Source organism: Microchirus variegatus (genome assembly GCF_963457635.1).
Source record: "Microchirus variegatus genome assembly, chromosome: 14".
In the NCBI taxonomy this organism is placed as follows: Eukaryota; Metazoa; Chordata; class Actinopteri; order Pleuronectiformes; family Soleidae; genus Microchirus; species Microchirus variegatus.
The window spans coordinates 9,874,488-9,889,941 of record NC_139815.1 but is presented as its reverse complement, the minus strand read 5'-3'; the positions used below and the strand labels follow the sequence as shown (position 1 = coordinate 9,889,941).

Below are 15,454 nucleotides of genomic sequence, written 5' to 3'. Positions count from 1 at the left end.
CATTCCCAATTTTATTACAAAGAAATATGTTTCTTGTAATGAAAATGTGAAGGTGAGATAATGTGTTTTAAATTACAATGTGTGTACACATCTTAAATAGATTGTGAGGACGTTAAGTGAGAAGTTATGGTTCAAAACCAACCGTTGTCAGACATGTTAAGACTTCTTAGCCTCAAAGAGGGTTTTTGAGGATTAAGTTTAACTTAGGTGATGATGTGGGCTGGACAAAGACGGTTAATGTTGACGTTATATAGTCACAAACATTTGTCGATAAACATAATAAAGACATCTCTACCTAGCGAAGCTCGACTTCCGCGTTCCACAGATGTATCCATAGCAACAGCTTCTAGTGTTGATCATCCCCAAGATGGCGGACCAGGACACATCCACGGCGGTGAGTGCGAAGCCAAAGCTGGTTTTCCTTCACTCCATGAGTGAACACACAGTTAAACGTGACGTTTAGAAAAGTGGTAGTTTGTCATTTAACTGATTAAACGTGTGTTGCTGAGGTTTAAGTAGAGCCGTTTTACGGCGGCTGTTATCTAAGGTTTAGCTAGCTGCCTGGCTAACGCACTTAAAGCCAGCTAAGTTAATTAAGCTGCTGCTGCTGCTGCTGCTAACTCAGTGCGAACACAACTTGAGCTGTAACAGATATATTTACAGTAAAGTGGAGTGACAGTGTTAGCCTGTTACACTTTATGGTGTAGTTGATAACAGTAAACAACCCTGTTATGGCTTTAACACCGTTTATACCGTTTAGGATGTGTTGAAATATAGAAGGTATTTAAACACTATATTGAGTCAATGCATAGGTGAGTTAAGAATGACATTGTTGGAATTTAACTACTGAGATATTGTACATGCCTGCATTTATAATGTAAACTAGTAAATGCATGATGTTCTTTTGCTGTAATCAGATTTTCCCGGGCTCACAATGCTATATTGTATTATTAGAATATACTATCTAATGTGTCCTGGCCATATTACAAATTTCCATTGATTTCTTCAATTTTGTAAATAGAGGTGATCAGATTAATCATAGAGTTGAATCCCTTCCAAGATGATTTGCACTGGGGTCTTACTGAACTATATTTCATCTAATTCGAGACACTTAGACTGGGAACCTGATTTAATCCTGTCTTCTCACAACATACAGCAAAAATACACATGAGCAAAGGCCACCTTGTAACTTTATATATATACATATATACATATATGTATATATATATATACATACAATGCATAGTGTGTTAAGGCAAATTATGTCATCAAAACAATACAGTTTGTATAAGATAATGTGATCACACAAAGGCAAACTTAAGACAAAAGTTAACATTTATTCATTCAAAACAATTAAAAACTTACTGTACAAAAAACAACTTGCATAAATAAAAGCTTAGGCTAGCTGACATTTTCTACCAGAAGTTGCAAAAATAAACTGTACGCAAATAACACAAACAGTGTTTTGTGTGGTTTTTCATAATAGAAACTTTTTTTTAAAAAAAGTTGAAGTTTATGAATGGATTCAGAATCGTGGATTATTAGAATCGTGATTCCTATGTGAATCGATTCCCCCCCACCTCTAATATATACGTATATATATGTATGTATATATGTACATATATATATATATAAAAAAAAATCTACTGCAAAAATACTTGCAACACAAACTCATAAGTAAGCTTTTATTTAATATTAGATTAACCATATTAATCCCACAGTGGGGAAATGATCTTGTTATCATATAGACAGATAACCTCTGACCTCAAGTCAGTGATGCATTTCTTTCCTTAAGCTTTAAACCCTCACAGACTCACAGGAGAACCTATAAAACCTACACATTCTCTCATCAAATAGAAACAAACTTTTTTACGAGTAGAGCTGATGTAGTTTGTTGGGTTGCGCTTTTGGTACTCGTCGTCGTCGTCGTCGTTGTGGGAAACAGTGATAGATGTATTGTACACTGTGTAACTTGCTCTGCAAGGCATGGTTTGTGCATCGTGTATGCTGTTGCTTACTTTATTTATTTGTTTGTGGTGTGTTGTGATATATTTCAGCTCCCTCTTTCTACCGAAGCCAAGAAACGACGAGCACCTAAAGGTACAGTAGTAAAAAATCATCCTCAAAATATTTTCAAGCATCACAATTACATGTTATTTACATGAATGTCTTGCAAGTTTGCTGCTAAAGCATATCATCAAAGGTAGTTTGAAACTAATTGTCCTGCAGAGGTCACCCTCACCCTTCTCTCGAATGTCCTTGAAATGAATTAACTGAACCACTAGATATTTCTCTGTGTGGAAAATGTCCCATTAGCTGGATTATGCTGTGGCTCATTATGGTTTTTATAGTGTTTTGTAATCACTGCTAATACTTCAAGTTATATAGGAGCAATCAAGTAGACACTATAGATAATAGTGTGTGTGTTGAAATATGCAATGATATGAACTTAAAATCAGAAGAAAGAAAACCTTTTGGTCCACAAAATGATATAATATTAGCAATAAGTGAAATATAATAATCAGATAAAAGACCATAAAGCCTTTTTGATTGCCTTCATAAGCCACTTAATTCACATACATTCATTCGTTTATTGTTATTACCGCCATGAAATCAAATTGCTGTTGTGAAATGCGTACACAAAATGAATTAGGTTTTACACAGCATATTTAGTTTTGCCTTGTACAATGCCCTTATTACATTCTCGGCGGTTAACGACTAGAGTGTGCAGCAAATCTGATCATTCTCTCTTTCAAGTAAGTCCTAAAATCAATTAAAACATAATTTCACCTTTTTTCTAGAACACTGTGTTTTAGTGGAATCGCTGCCTGAATGGGAAATTTGAGTAGGAAACTTGACAACCCCAATGGTGTTTGAAGTTTCTTAGTGGTAAATTTCCAAAATTATTTTTCACCGCATTTTTCATTACATTCTCTCCATGTGTCTTTTGATCTCAGCACGTCTCTTCGTTGCTCTTATCCCCTTTTAGCAGATGGTTGAAGCACATGGAAGGCAAATCTGTCTTAGCATTTGCCAGATCGAGTATAACAATGAGAAAATTCCTCCATGTTTGGGATGAAGTTTTTAAAAGGACTATATTTGGGGGGGGACCTCACGCTGTGCCCTTCTTCCTTGCTCTTCTTCTACTCCTCTCTCGTACAGTAGTCGCATAAATACACGTCTCGCATGTATCTCCAAATACTGTATGCCCTGCTTTGTGTATGTGGACACTGGAGCACCACGGGGCCACAGCTGAAACCCGGAGACAAGAATATTATTGCTTTCTCAGCAGGGAGAAAGAGGATTAGGTCGCTTGAAATAGGGTCGCACCGAATCTTGACGAGGCAAACATGTGAAGGCCATGCAATCTCGCACTCGGCGATGGAGAGGGTTTCTGTGAAGTAGTTGGAAGAGGATCCACTTTTTTTGTGCAGCGGATCAACAGAGCGCTGCTCGAATCGCTGACGGATGAAAACGGGGCAAAGCTTTAGTGTAATTCACTCTGTATTTTCTTACACAGGCAGTTCATTAATGATATCCCCCTGTGTCAGTGGCAGACTCAAAGCCTCGTACTCCACTTTACCTTGCACTGATTCCTATTTTTAGAGTTGGAGTGAGTGTAGTCGTTGCAGGATAACAGGATTGCCAGAATCAAACTCACTTGAATTGTAATTATGTTTGCTTCCTTCCTTGTGAAATGAAATGAAATGAAATGTCGTACTCCACTGGGAAAAAGAGCTTTTTGCTTTGGTTCTTTAGGTTACACATATCCCTTTCTGAAGCTGGCTTTGCATTGTGCTTCCCATTCTTGCAGAATCCCCTTTTTCACTTTTTGTTCTGTCACTAGCACCTACCTGGCTTACGGGAGACATTGTTTCCCTGGCAACGGGAAAAATATCTCAACCTGCCGAGACATTAAAAGAGAAACGGGGGGGGGGAAGCAGTGTCTGTCATGAAAAACTTGCTCGCAAGGTGACATTTACAGTGAGGCTGGTGAATTAATTATAGTTAAGCCTGGGCTTTTGGTTGAAGTGTTAACATCTATGTTAACTGTCAGATCAAATACTTGCTCGGGAGGAATCTTTCAAGATTATTTATTCAGCTGTTTAATTGGCAAAAAAAAAGAAGATATTAAATTATACTAAAAAATAGTTAATAATCCAAGCTGTCTGCTTCAATGCCAAAACGTGCTCGCAAGCTAAGATTTACACCGTGTCCATTGAATTGGCTTAAATTTAATTAGGTTTCAGTGGTAACTTATCAAATCAGATACTTTTACGAAGAAGAAGGAGGGCACTTGAGGATGAATAATTCTGTTATCACCAAAATAAGAAATAATCGAAGCAGTAAAAGTGACATTTTTTGCTCACATGTGCATCCCATAATGTTTCTTTTACTCAGCTCCAGAGCTTCCAATTGTGGAGAGGAGAAACTGGCTCATTCACCAGCACTACATACGCAAAGACTACGACACCTGTAAGGTAAAAAAAAGCCCAATTTGACCCAATGTTCTACACTAATGTGCACAGCTCCACATTAACACCTTTACCTGTTAGATATCACTTTGTGTTAGAAGTTCTCATTTCTGGAACATGATGATGAGTTATGCAATATTCTTCACGCATATGTCTTTACCTTATTAAAGAAATTGCTCGCTGATCTGTGTCCATATTATAGGCGATCGTCAAAGAACAGCTCCAGGAGACTAATGGGATGTGCGAATATGCCATATATGTTCAAGGTGAGTCATCATTTTCACGTCAACCCTTCTCCCACGCACATTTAACACATGTGATGCTAATTAACAGCTGCATCAAGTGCTATGAAGCTCATGTGGTAGTATAATCCCTTCCATAAAGTTATTTAATTCCTGCAAAATCTCATACTAATCCTTTGGTTTTGTGTCATTTACTTCCTTGTGTCGGTGATTCTTTCTTTTGTGTTTCTATTTCTACCTGCAGCACTAATATTGCGTCTCGAGGGCAAGATCCAACAGTCCCTGGAGCTGTTCCAGAGCTGCGCCATCCTTAACCCCAGCAGTGCTGACAATCTCAAGCAAGTGGCTCGATCCTTGTGAGTCCATTACTACCGTCTGTGCTGGAGAGCATCAACCCTTCTCCATTAGCGTCATAACAGGACAGATTTATGCATTTTTTTTCTCTATTAGGAAAAATTCATGAGACCCAACTGCTTTACAATTTAAACAATGGCTATTTAGCAAATCGATTTTTCTTTTTTTCTTGTTTGTTCTATCCGTAGATTTCTCCTGGGAAAGCACAAAGCAGCCATTGAATTCTATCATGAAGCTGCAAGACTCAATGAAACAGACTGGGTAAAAGAAAAGACACACTTCCTTTGTTGTTGTTTCTCTCCAAAACCTTCCCAATATTTAACAAGAAAAAACTTAACCCCTTTTCCCTCGTTTATGCAGCAGAAAAAAAAGAAAAGAAACTATGGTTGCTTTTCCATACTGATCCAGTAATATGTAAACCAGTGTTGAACTGGACCATTAATCACTGACAGAGTATTTTGAGGAAATTTAGCCAGTCTCTTTTAATACTGCTGTCAGTAATGCTAAATAATTTGTATTCGACAGAGCTGGAAATGAAATTTAGTCCATCTAGTTCAATTAACCATCCCGTGTAAAATTTGGCATTTTCTCTCACCCCAGGAGATCAGTCATAATCTGGGCGTGTGCTGTTTCTTCATCAAAGACTTCAAAAAAGTGAGTGCGTGGATCTTACCAACCCGGTACAGTACAAAATGTATTCCTTCCTCTGTGGTTTGATCGTTTTTTTGATCTTCTGTTTGTGTCAGGCGGAGGAGCATCTCGGTATAGCTCTCCAGATAAATAAACACGAGAAGACGTTCATGGTGCTTGGGAAAGTCCATATGCTGGCTGGAGAAACTGACAAAGCCATAGAGGTGTATAAGAGAGCAGTGGAGTAAGTAAAGTTTGATGATACAAACCTTGTAAATCTGAGTGAGCAAAATATGAAATACTTCTTGAGTCAGTAACCAATTAGTGTGGATACTGCATTGGATTTCTGCTGTATGTATTTTAATGATTCTCCTTAAATATATATATGTTTTCATCATAAATGTTAGGTTTCCTGTTCACAAAAGTTCTGCAAATTTTTCAGAGGATACATGTTATGCAAAATCAACTTTTTAATCATTTAAAAACTTATATTTGGGACTCTGGAGGCCCTGTGAGTAGGCAAAGTGTGAAAAAAGATGACTCACTTATGTTTTTGTGGTCCTCCTCAGTCTAAGTACAGGAGATAAAACATGCAATGTTGACTTCCGCACTGACGTCACAATGAGACATTCCTGGAATTTGTCTTTGTCCCTAAAAAACGTGAGAGTGCAGGCGAGGGCTATAGTATCCGGAAGAGCGGAAGTCTGCGAAGTGTTCTATTCTTGGCTCCACAGTGCAGCACAGAGTTCTACACAAACTTCCAGCCTCAGAGGATTTACGTGTCCAGTGGATACATCTATCTATAAAGCAAGTTGCGTCTGTGTGTCTGTCTGTGACAGGCATATCTCGCTTACTTTGGATATGGGTTGAGCATGGCCTGGCCAAATATTTTGGAGGAATTTAAATGTAAAAAAATTATTTGATTGAGTGACTTGAAATTTACCATCATAATAGTCGGCATCGCCCATAACAAGGATCCGTTGAAAATATTAGCAAACTTCTTAAGGAATAATTTTAATGAATTTTTGATGCACTTTGACAGTGAGCTGACTTTCTTCAAAAAATCATAAGGCACAACGCAAATGTGCCTTATGAGGTTGCACAGTGAGTGTTTTATGTTAGCCTTTACGTTACTGAAAAATCTTCTTTAGCTCCCACTATAGGAATACATACTTCCTACTGGCACTGCACTAGTTTTATATATGACTGCAATGTGCCGGGTAGAGTGGCAGCTTTTCCAAATGCTAACTACTGTTAGCTGCCGGAGCCTCAGTGACGCTGACGTAGTTTCCTGTGTCTCATTTGCATTTAAAGAGACAGACACTCAAAACGGAGCGTTCTGAACAGGTCTGTTTTGGCAGAGTGATTGAACTGCTGTGGTGCTTCATCCTTAAGGTGTTTTGACCAAAGCATGTCACAGACATGTTTATTAGTACACCAGGGAACTAGGTTCACTTGGAGAAATACGGTATAATATGTCTACTTATAATAGACATATTATAAGATATATATTATATTAAAATATAATCCAAATAATAGAATATTTCATTTATAATGGTTATGACACAGTTTTTCACTCTCATCATGAATGTTTTCGTCACAATGATGCTCTGTCGAGATGCACTACAGCAAAAAAAACATGTTGTTTTTTTCAGATGAGTTCTTTTATGAGTGATATGAATATTTATATTATTTTGAGTATAAGTGGCCCGTCCTCCTTCAGTGTCACACAAAGCTCCAAGTTTGCCGCATTGTAACTTGGGCTCCTTTTTCAGTTCAGCATAAATTGCCTTCGTTTCCACTTCTATTAACATGTTGAATATTTAAACATTGAGCCATGACATAAATAAGGAAACGACATCCATGTCTGTAATAGAGCTCATTATGTCTACATGCTGTTGGGGGATAAATGAATTAATCAAGTGCCAAATACTGGCAATGTCTTTAATGAGATGCACCCCTGTGAGTCTTATTTTGATGCCGACATACCTCTTCTCTACCACTTTTTCTTAAATCATACTATACCCCACAGGTTATAATTAATAGTGATTAAATAATCTTCAGATTCCCTGAATATCAACTGTGTTTGCTCAAGAATAAGTGTACGAATTAAATGTAATTACAGTACCGTTTTATTTCTGTCAAATGCTGCGATCTTTGGCATTTGGATTAGAATGATGTGACTTAAAGTTCAAATTAATTTATCGATTGTCAAAATAGTTGACGATTAATTTAGTAATCAATCAATAATCAATTAATTGTTTCAGCTCTCGTACAATTATTCACATTTGTCTACATGAAATAGTCAAACACAGGTTTTACAGGTTTTAACATGGAGCAGGTTTCTGCTCCAGGTTTAAGAGGTCATGATATATTCAAGTGTACACACCTGAAATATTTTTCAGTCATTTTAAGCTGCATACATGTGTTCCAAAAAGTGATTGAGAGATAATTATGCTGGATGGTCATCATAGAATTGCAGGTAACAGTTTAGATCTTTAGTTTTAGAATCTTAATTCATGTCGTAATAGAGGTAGAGGAAGGTTATGTAGAATAAGGTGTGAAAACATGCTTAATGGTGACTAATAAAGGGCTAGTATGCTACGTATATATGTTAGTAAGCACCTAGTTAATGGTGAATATGTGTTCCCTAATATAAAGTGTAAAGTGTTTGCTTGTACAACTAATCTAATGGCGGCCTATGACTTTTGTCATTTTCACTTCAGATACTTCCCAGAGAACACTGAACTCCTCACTACTCTTGGTCTGCTTTTTTTACAGGTAGGTGGATTTTTTTGTTCGTGAACACTTCATCATAAGATTGACATCTGGATTTCAGAAACTAAACAAGTGCATTATTTTTGTGTTAAATCTCTTGTTAGCTTGGGAAATATCAGAAAGCTTTTGAGCACCTTGGAAATGCCCTCACTTTTGACCCCAACAATTATAAGGTAAGCACTCACACAAACATAATGCTTTGGTATGAAACCTAGTTTCTTATTAAGCGACCCGAGCACAGTGCACAGAACACTTTAAAGAGCAGCTCAGTCAAAACATAAGGTCATTCATTGTAGGAGGTGCAGTTTGTCTTTCATCATACCCTCGTGCACAGATTACATCTTCTGCTAATCGCTTTAATCACTGTTTTCATTTCCAGGCCATCCTGGCTGCAGGCAGCATGATGCAGACCCACGGCGACTTTGATGTGGCCATGAACAAGTACCGAGTGGCGGCTTGTGTAGTGCCCGAGAGCCCCCCTCTGTGGAACAACATTGGCATGTGCTTCTTTGGGAAAAAGAAATATGTTGCTGTGAGTAATGTTTAATGATTTGGTGGTGGTGCAAAAAATAGAAAACATTATCATTCATGACATTATTTGGAAATAAACAACCGGCACTGGCTGTTCAGAAGAATTTTCCACCAATTACAGACTGGGCCTTTAATACAACAGTCGTTATAGCACACACAGATCATACACTCTAAGAAATAAAAGTGCAAAGTAGAACCATATAAGGTTCTTCGTCTTGTCCTCATAGGAGATCATTTTCTGGAACCCTTAGTGTTACCAAGAACCCTTTAAAAATCCTTTATTCAGGAAATGGGTTTTAAAGGGTTCTCTGGATCAAAATGGTTCTCACTGGAACCATTAGTGTTACCAAGAACCCTTGAAAAACCCTTTCTTCTGGAAACCTGGAACAAATGGTTCCAGGTAGAACCTCAGCCCTTGTAGAAGAGCACTTTTGGAACCCTTATTTCTAAGAGTGTACTCCAATGCCATGAGAAACATGTATACTTGCACTGCACTAATATGGTAGAAGCTTCTGTTTATCATCATCAATTAGCTGATGAGATAATCCCAAGTGACTACATCCACTACATCCAGATTAGGCTGATCAACTGGAGAAACACCAGAACATCTATCTATAAATTCCAGGAACGTCTGTCTGGACTGATGGTCCGATTGATTTCAAACTTGACAGGTGTCTTGCTACAGGCACGAGTAAGTGCAGTGCTAAGTTTGACGTTGTTTGGATAAGTAATGCAAAAGATATCGTTAAATATATTGGTAAAAGAAAGTAGAAGCACACATCACATTCGCTGCTCTACTGTAGCCACGCCCCCTCTCACTCACACAGCACTGTGGGCTAACTGAGAGGATAATCATCCGCACCAATTTTTGCACGGGCACTGCTCTAGTTTTAATATACATAGAGTACATATTTTGACTTTATTTGCTCCATGGAGTAGATGGTATTAAGATACTTTTTACTTCTCTCTCCATCTTCATTTTGCATGCAGGCCATCAGCTGCCTGAAACGTGCCCACTACTTGTCTCCTTTTGACTGGAAAGTGTTGTACAACCTGGGACTGGTGCACCTGACCATGCAGCAGTACGCCTCAGCGTTCCACTTCCTCAGCGCAGCCATCAACCTGAACCCACGAATGGGGGAACTCTTCATGCTGCTGGCAGGTAGTGAATCAGAGAAGAAAAGAATGTATTCAATCATTTACCTCTTTAAAATAAAAAGTAAAACCTCCAGTGGCAATGGCAATCTAAAATTACATTACATTAGATTAGACTTTATTGATCCCACACAGGGAAAATTATCTTGCAGCAAAGGATCAGAGTCAGCAATTAAATGAGACAAATCTAAAGTCTGAAAACAGTGGTAGCTGTGTTGTATTTGATGTGTATTTGACCCTGAAGGCTTTGGGTGCAAAATGAAATTTGTTTTTGGATTTTCACAATAACAGCGTTTACACCTGTCTCATATTTATTGTTAACAGTTGCTCTGACTAACTTGGAGGATGTCGAGAATGCCACCAGATCATATGAACAAGCAGTGACTCTGGATCAGTGAGTCCATCTTATCATTATACAAATTTCGACTGAAAATTGTATCAAATTATTGACACCCCCCACCCTCCCCCCCAATGATTTTCTTACAGATCCAACCCTCTGGTTAACCTGAACTTTGCAATATTTCTTTATAACCACGGTGACAAGAAAGCAGCTCTGAATCAGTATCAGGAGATGGAAAGCAAAGTCAATTTGCTTCGAGACAGTAGTAGTAACTTTGAGTTTGATGCAGAGGTACTGTGACTCCTGTTGGTGTCATTTTTTAAATTTTTAAAAATGCATCACTTGTTGTAAAACATCGCTGTTTTGTCACTAACAGCTGATTGACATGGCTCAGAAGATGGGAGCTGCCCTGCATGTGTCTGAGAGTCTGGTGTGGACCAAACCGGGCAAGGACTCCAAATCTAAACCAAACTCAGCAGCAGCCACCAAAACACCGGGCGCGCCCCTCGGTACCAACCAAGCCTTAGGTCAGGCCATGTCTTCTGCTGCGAGCTACAACAAGAACATCCAGCTACCAACAGGTACAAACCTTCACTTTGGTTTTCTGGCACAAACACTGACCTTGTCAGGGCCAGTAGTGCTCATGGAGCCTAAAAAATGAGCCAGAATTTTATTTCTCAGCAGTTTGTTAAGGCTAACACTTTATTGTTTATTATACTCAATAGTATCTAGTTATAAACACATTATAAATGTTTTACTCAAATGTCCAAATAGCTACTGTACTCAAGCAGCCAATCGGCATCCACCTCCAACAAACAAGCTCTTTGAGTCGCTCAGTACATGCTAACACTTCAGCACATGAGTAAAATATTTATAACTGTGTTCATAAACTACATACTAATGAGTATTCACGTGTTATAAATGATGAATTCAATATTTATTAATGCTTAACTAATGCTAATAGTGTGTGGTTATTATAAAGTGTTACTGTGGTTAAGTTTAAGGCCAAGATTTGAATTGTGGCTGTGGTATTCCTTCTGTTGTGGAGACCGAAATTTGTTTACACAGTTACACTATGGGAACTTGTCGTCCTTATGGGGACAAAAATCACGTCCCCATAGCATAAATCACTACAATTTAAGGTGAAGTTTTAAAGTTAGGTTAAGCTTAGGGTCAGGATTAGGCAATTAGTAACTATGGTTAAGTTAAGTGTACGTTTCCTGGAAATGAATGTAAGTCGATGCAATGTCCTCTGAAGTCATGCAAACCAGTGTCTCTGTGTGTAAAACTGGACAGTTCCAGGTTAGGCTAAAAGTCCCTGTGAAGACTTCCAGTAATTCCACGGGCCGTGCAGATAATGACAAATTTCACTGCCTTCACCTCTCTCCATTAACTCAAAGTCCAATTTTTCATTAAAATGAGAACTTAAAATATCTTTTGCCTGTCTACTCACAGTGTCTTGCCTGCACTAGTGTTCCCGAATTGGATTTATAGGCTACGGTAAAATGGAATATGTGGGGAAAAAAAGAAGCTAACCTCTGGCTAATATATATTCTTGGCACAAAAAAAGGAAATGTGGCACTGTGGACCAAAAAAAAAAAAAAGACCCACAGGTGAGATAATAAATTTAAGGCTACTCTGAAATAATTATAGCAGCTTACAGCTCTCAGAGGGAAATGGACAGCAATGCTTTTCTTCTCGAGAGCCTGTGGGCCGTGTTTTCCACCACTTTTGTTTAGCTTGTAACAAATAACCGCAGAACTTCCCATGCGTAGTTTACAACTCGTGCCAGATCAAGCTAATGCTAACGTGACTATTTAGAGTGGAGGGTGTATGTGTGTGTGTGTGTCAGTAATATTACTGCTGTGCTGTAAATAAACTTTAGCGGAGGTCAGGGTTCACCTGTTCGGTGCAGGGAACAGTGATTCTTAGTCGTTCTGATGATTCAGACTCTGTGTGTGGAAAACAACTCAACTCTGAAACTTGGCTGCTGTTTGTATATAAATCCCACAAAGTGTCTCTGAGTGTGAAGTGGATTTAAAACCACTTGCCAAATCTTTGTGCTATTAGGAGAGTTATGTGTACAAATGAAAACAAAGTAAATCGGACGGTAAGTTCAGTTTGTATTGGCATTCAGCAGATCTCTACGTCTCAGCCTCGTGTGTTGGAGATGGATGGAATGGAATAACAACTAGATGTTTAGTCAATATGTAAATGTTAAATGTCTAATGAAATTACTAATCTATCTGATATTGGCTATATTTCCCATACGTATCTTTGCTCTAAAATAATTTTTTTTGCCAACTTGTTAGAAAACCTTGGAGTGAGACTTGGGGGTGTGCAGAGCAAATCAATCAATATATCATCACACACCCAATATATTTATATTTTGGATATATTTATGAATATTTTTATGTATCCCAAGCTTATAATGCATTGTAATCTACTTATAACACTATAATAAGTTGTAAGCACTAATTAATGCTTAATACAATATAATACAAAACATTAATAATGCAGATCAATGCTTAATACTCGTAATGCGTTATACAATAATAATACTGTAAACAATGTAATCACCCGGGGCCTGGTGGATTTGATCCTGCGCCCACAAACTGCCGTAATGCTAATAATGTTAATTATCAGTAATTCAAGTACTGAACTGATACTCACTTGTAATCTGTGTCAGAAGAAGATTTAACGTTTTCCATTCATGACGTGTTTTCGAACGCAGATTAGAAAGACAATAAAACATGCGAAAGAAGAAGTATGCTGTAATGATAACTAGAAAAGCGCAGGGAGGAGGTCAATAAAATAAAGCCGGTTGGTAGTTGGAACGTCCGCTTGGTCCTGTTAGCATAACTGTTAGCAAAGATGGCGGACACCGTTTACATTCTGGGAATGAGGTCCCGTCCCCCTACGGGTGGGTCTAAGATGTGCGAAATTAGCGTTGCAGTTTCAAGGCTCGGACCAAGTGTCACTGGTGGCCAAAGAAAAAAGAATGAAGATTTCTCCACTCAGGGGAAACTAAGGATGGAAAGCACACTTTTTCAAAAACACTTAACTTATTCTAAAGCTAAATGCAAATTGGTGAAGTATTCCTTTAATTCTTACACTCTGGAACTTTAAATTATTATTATTTTTTTTTTTTTACATTTAAATTACATGGTTCTGTACCCTGTGATGGACTGGCGCCCTGTCCAGGGTGTAGCCCACCTTTCGCCCTATGTCAGTTGGGGTTACTCTGCAGCACTCATGTGGAGGATTTTTTTTTAAATGTGCCGTACAGTCACAGCAACAAAATGTCACTGCCTCATATGTGGTGTCGTGCATCATTCATCTCTACACTCTTAGAAATAAAAGTGCTAAGTTAAACCCTATAAGGTTCTTTGGCTTTAGAACCTTTTTACCTGGAAACCTTTTGGAGGGTTCCACCAAGAACCCTTTTAAAACCCTTTATCCAGGAAAGGGGTTTTAAAGGGTTCTCTGGATCCATTGGTGTTACCAAGAACCCTTGAAAACCCCTTTCTTCGTTGTAGAAGGACGCTTTTGGAACCCTTTTTTCTCAGAGTGTACTGGTGCATGTCTGCATGTTTAAAGCTGAACCAAGCTGTAGAGGTCCTGCGATCGCATTGAAACTGCATTTCTTGAATTTGTTTCATTATTTTCAGGAGTTTCAAAAGATACCTCGCTCCTTGAACCAGAACCTGATGCGGAGAAAGCCCCCAGCCCGCCCAGCGATCCTCCAGGCTCCCCACAGCCTGCGGAGTATGACAAACCCAGAAGCTCCAAGACGAAAACCAAGGTGGAGGAATGAATTGGCTCAGTGGCTTCGATCGTATTTGCTATCTTTGTGATTAATATCACATTATGGAGCAAAGGTTTGCCGAGCCGCTTGTGGTTTTCCAGCTCATGAAGCCTTCCTTTATTTATCGGCTTCTGTTTTAGTTGGACATTCCAAGTTTTTCAGTAATTTAAACTGGAAAAGGTAAGGTCACTCACGGCACACGTCCATCACAACATTTATTTAAAGGAACATTTAATGTTGGTGTTACTGCTTACTTTTTAAACCAAACATCTGACCAAGCTTATAGATGTATGTATGTACCAGATCACAAATAGTGTTAATACAAGAATGAGCTTAGAAACGAGGTTAAATGTAGAGTTCCCTTTGCTTCAGTTGCCACGTGTCCCTGCTGCTGAAAAACAAAAGAACATTTTTGCGACAATCACAACCAAAGTCTGACGACAGAGGGATGTTTACAGGTTACATGTTACAGGATGCTGCTCGTTTGTACGATGGGGTTATTTTTAGAGTTCAGTGTAAATGTTATACATGCTTTTATATGTAGATACATGTAATGTTCAAAGAGTAATGTATTTATTATTAAAGATAAGAGTTTAAATGAAGTATTTGTTGTTGCTTCCTTAAAAACAAAAATCCTTTCTGGGTTTCCTTTCTCTTTTAGGGGGTAAATACTGTACAGTGTTAAGGTCATTGAGCGAGTGCGACCAACAAAATCCTTTATTGTTAAGAATATTGTTCAAAATCTAGCACACAATCGAATCACACTGAAAGATTGTCGGATAAAGCGTTAAAATAGAATATCTGAAGTGTAGAAATCTTTCAGTAAAGATAATTAAGTGTAATTATAGATGTGAGGTTCAGAGGCACCATAGTGTTATTACAATCTTGGTCCAATAAAAGAGATCAACAGATGCAGTATTTTTTTACCATTGCCAGTTACATCAGAATACGAAACCTAAAGGCCTCGGTATTTTGAATTTGAATGTAGTAACCGTTTTTGGCCACATTCTTACATATGGCACCTTTAAGTATGCTCAAAGTAAATGTTATGTCATCTCTTCTCGTGATAAAATACTTCTGATCTTGCTGAAAAGAACCCTCTCGTGTCACTGTTACATCACTGCAGACTGAACTTACCTGG

General features: G+C 38.3%; 1 protein-coding gene across 1 annotated transcript; it reads left to right on the top strand.

Moving 5' to 3' along the window:
* Positions 1–342: 342 nt before the first annotated feature.
* On the top strand, positions 343–14,322 carry bbs4 (Bardet-Biedl syndrome 4; the record flags this gene model as incomplete). Its single annotated transcript, XM_083900838.1, has 16 exons — positions 343–394; positions 2,058–2,100; positions 4,402–4,481; positions 4,678–4,741; positions 4,962–5,073; positions 5,260–5,332; positions 5,672–5,725; positions 5,818–5,945; positions 8,428–8,482; positions 8,584–8,652; positions 8,859–9,011; positions 10,001–10,172; positions 10,490–10,559; positions 10,652–10,796; positions 10,882–11,086; positions 14,177–14,322. Exons 1-16 carry the CDS (start codon positions 368–370, stop codon positions 14,320–14,322), a joined length of 1,596 nt encoding a protein of 531 aa, XP_083756964.1. The 5' UTR covers positions 343–367.
* Positions 14,323–15,454: the final 1,132 nt, after the last annotated feature.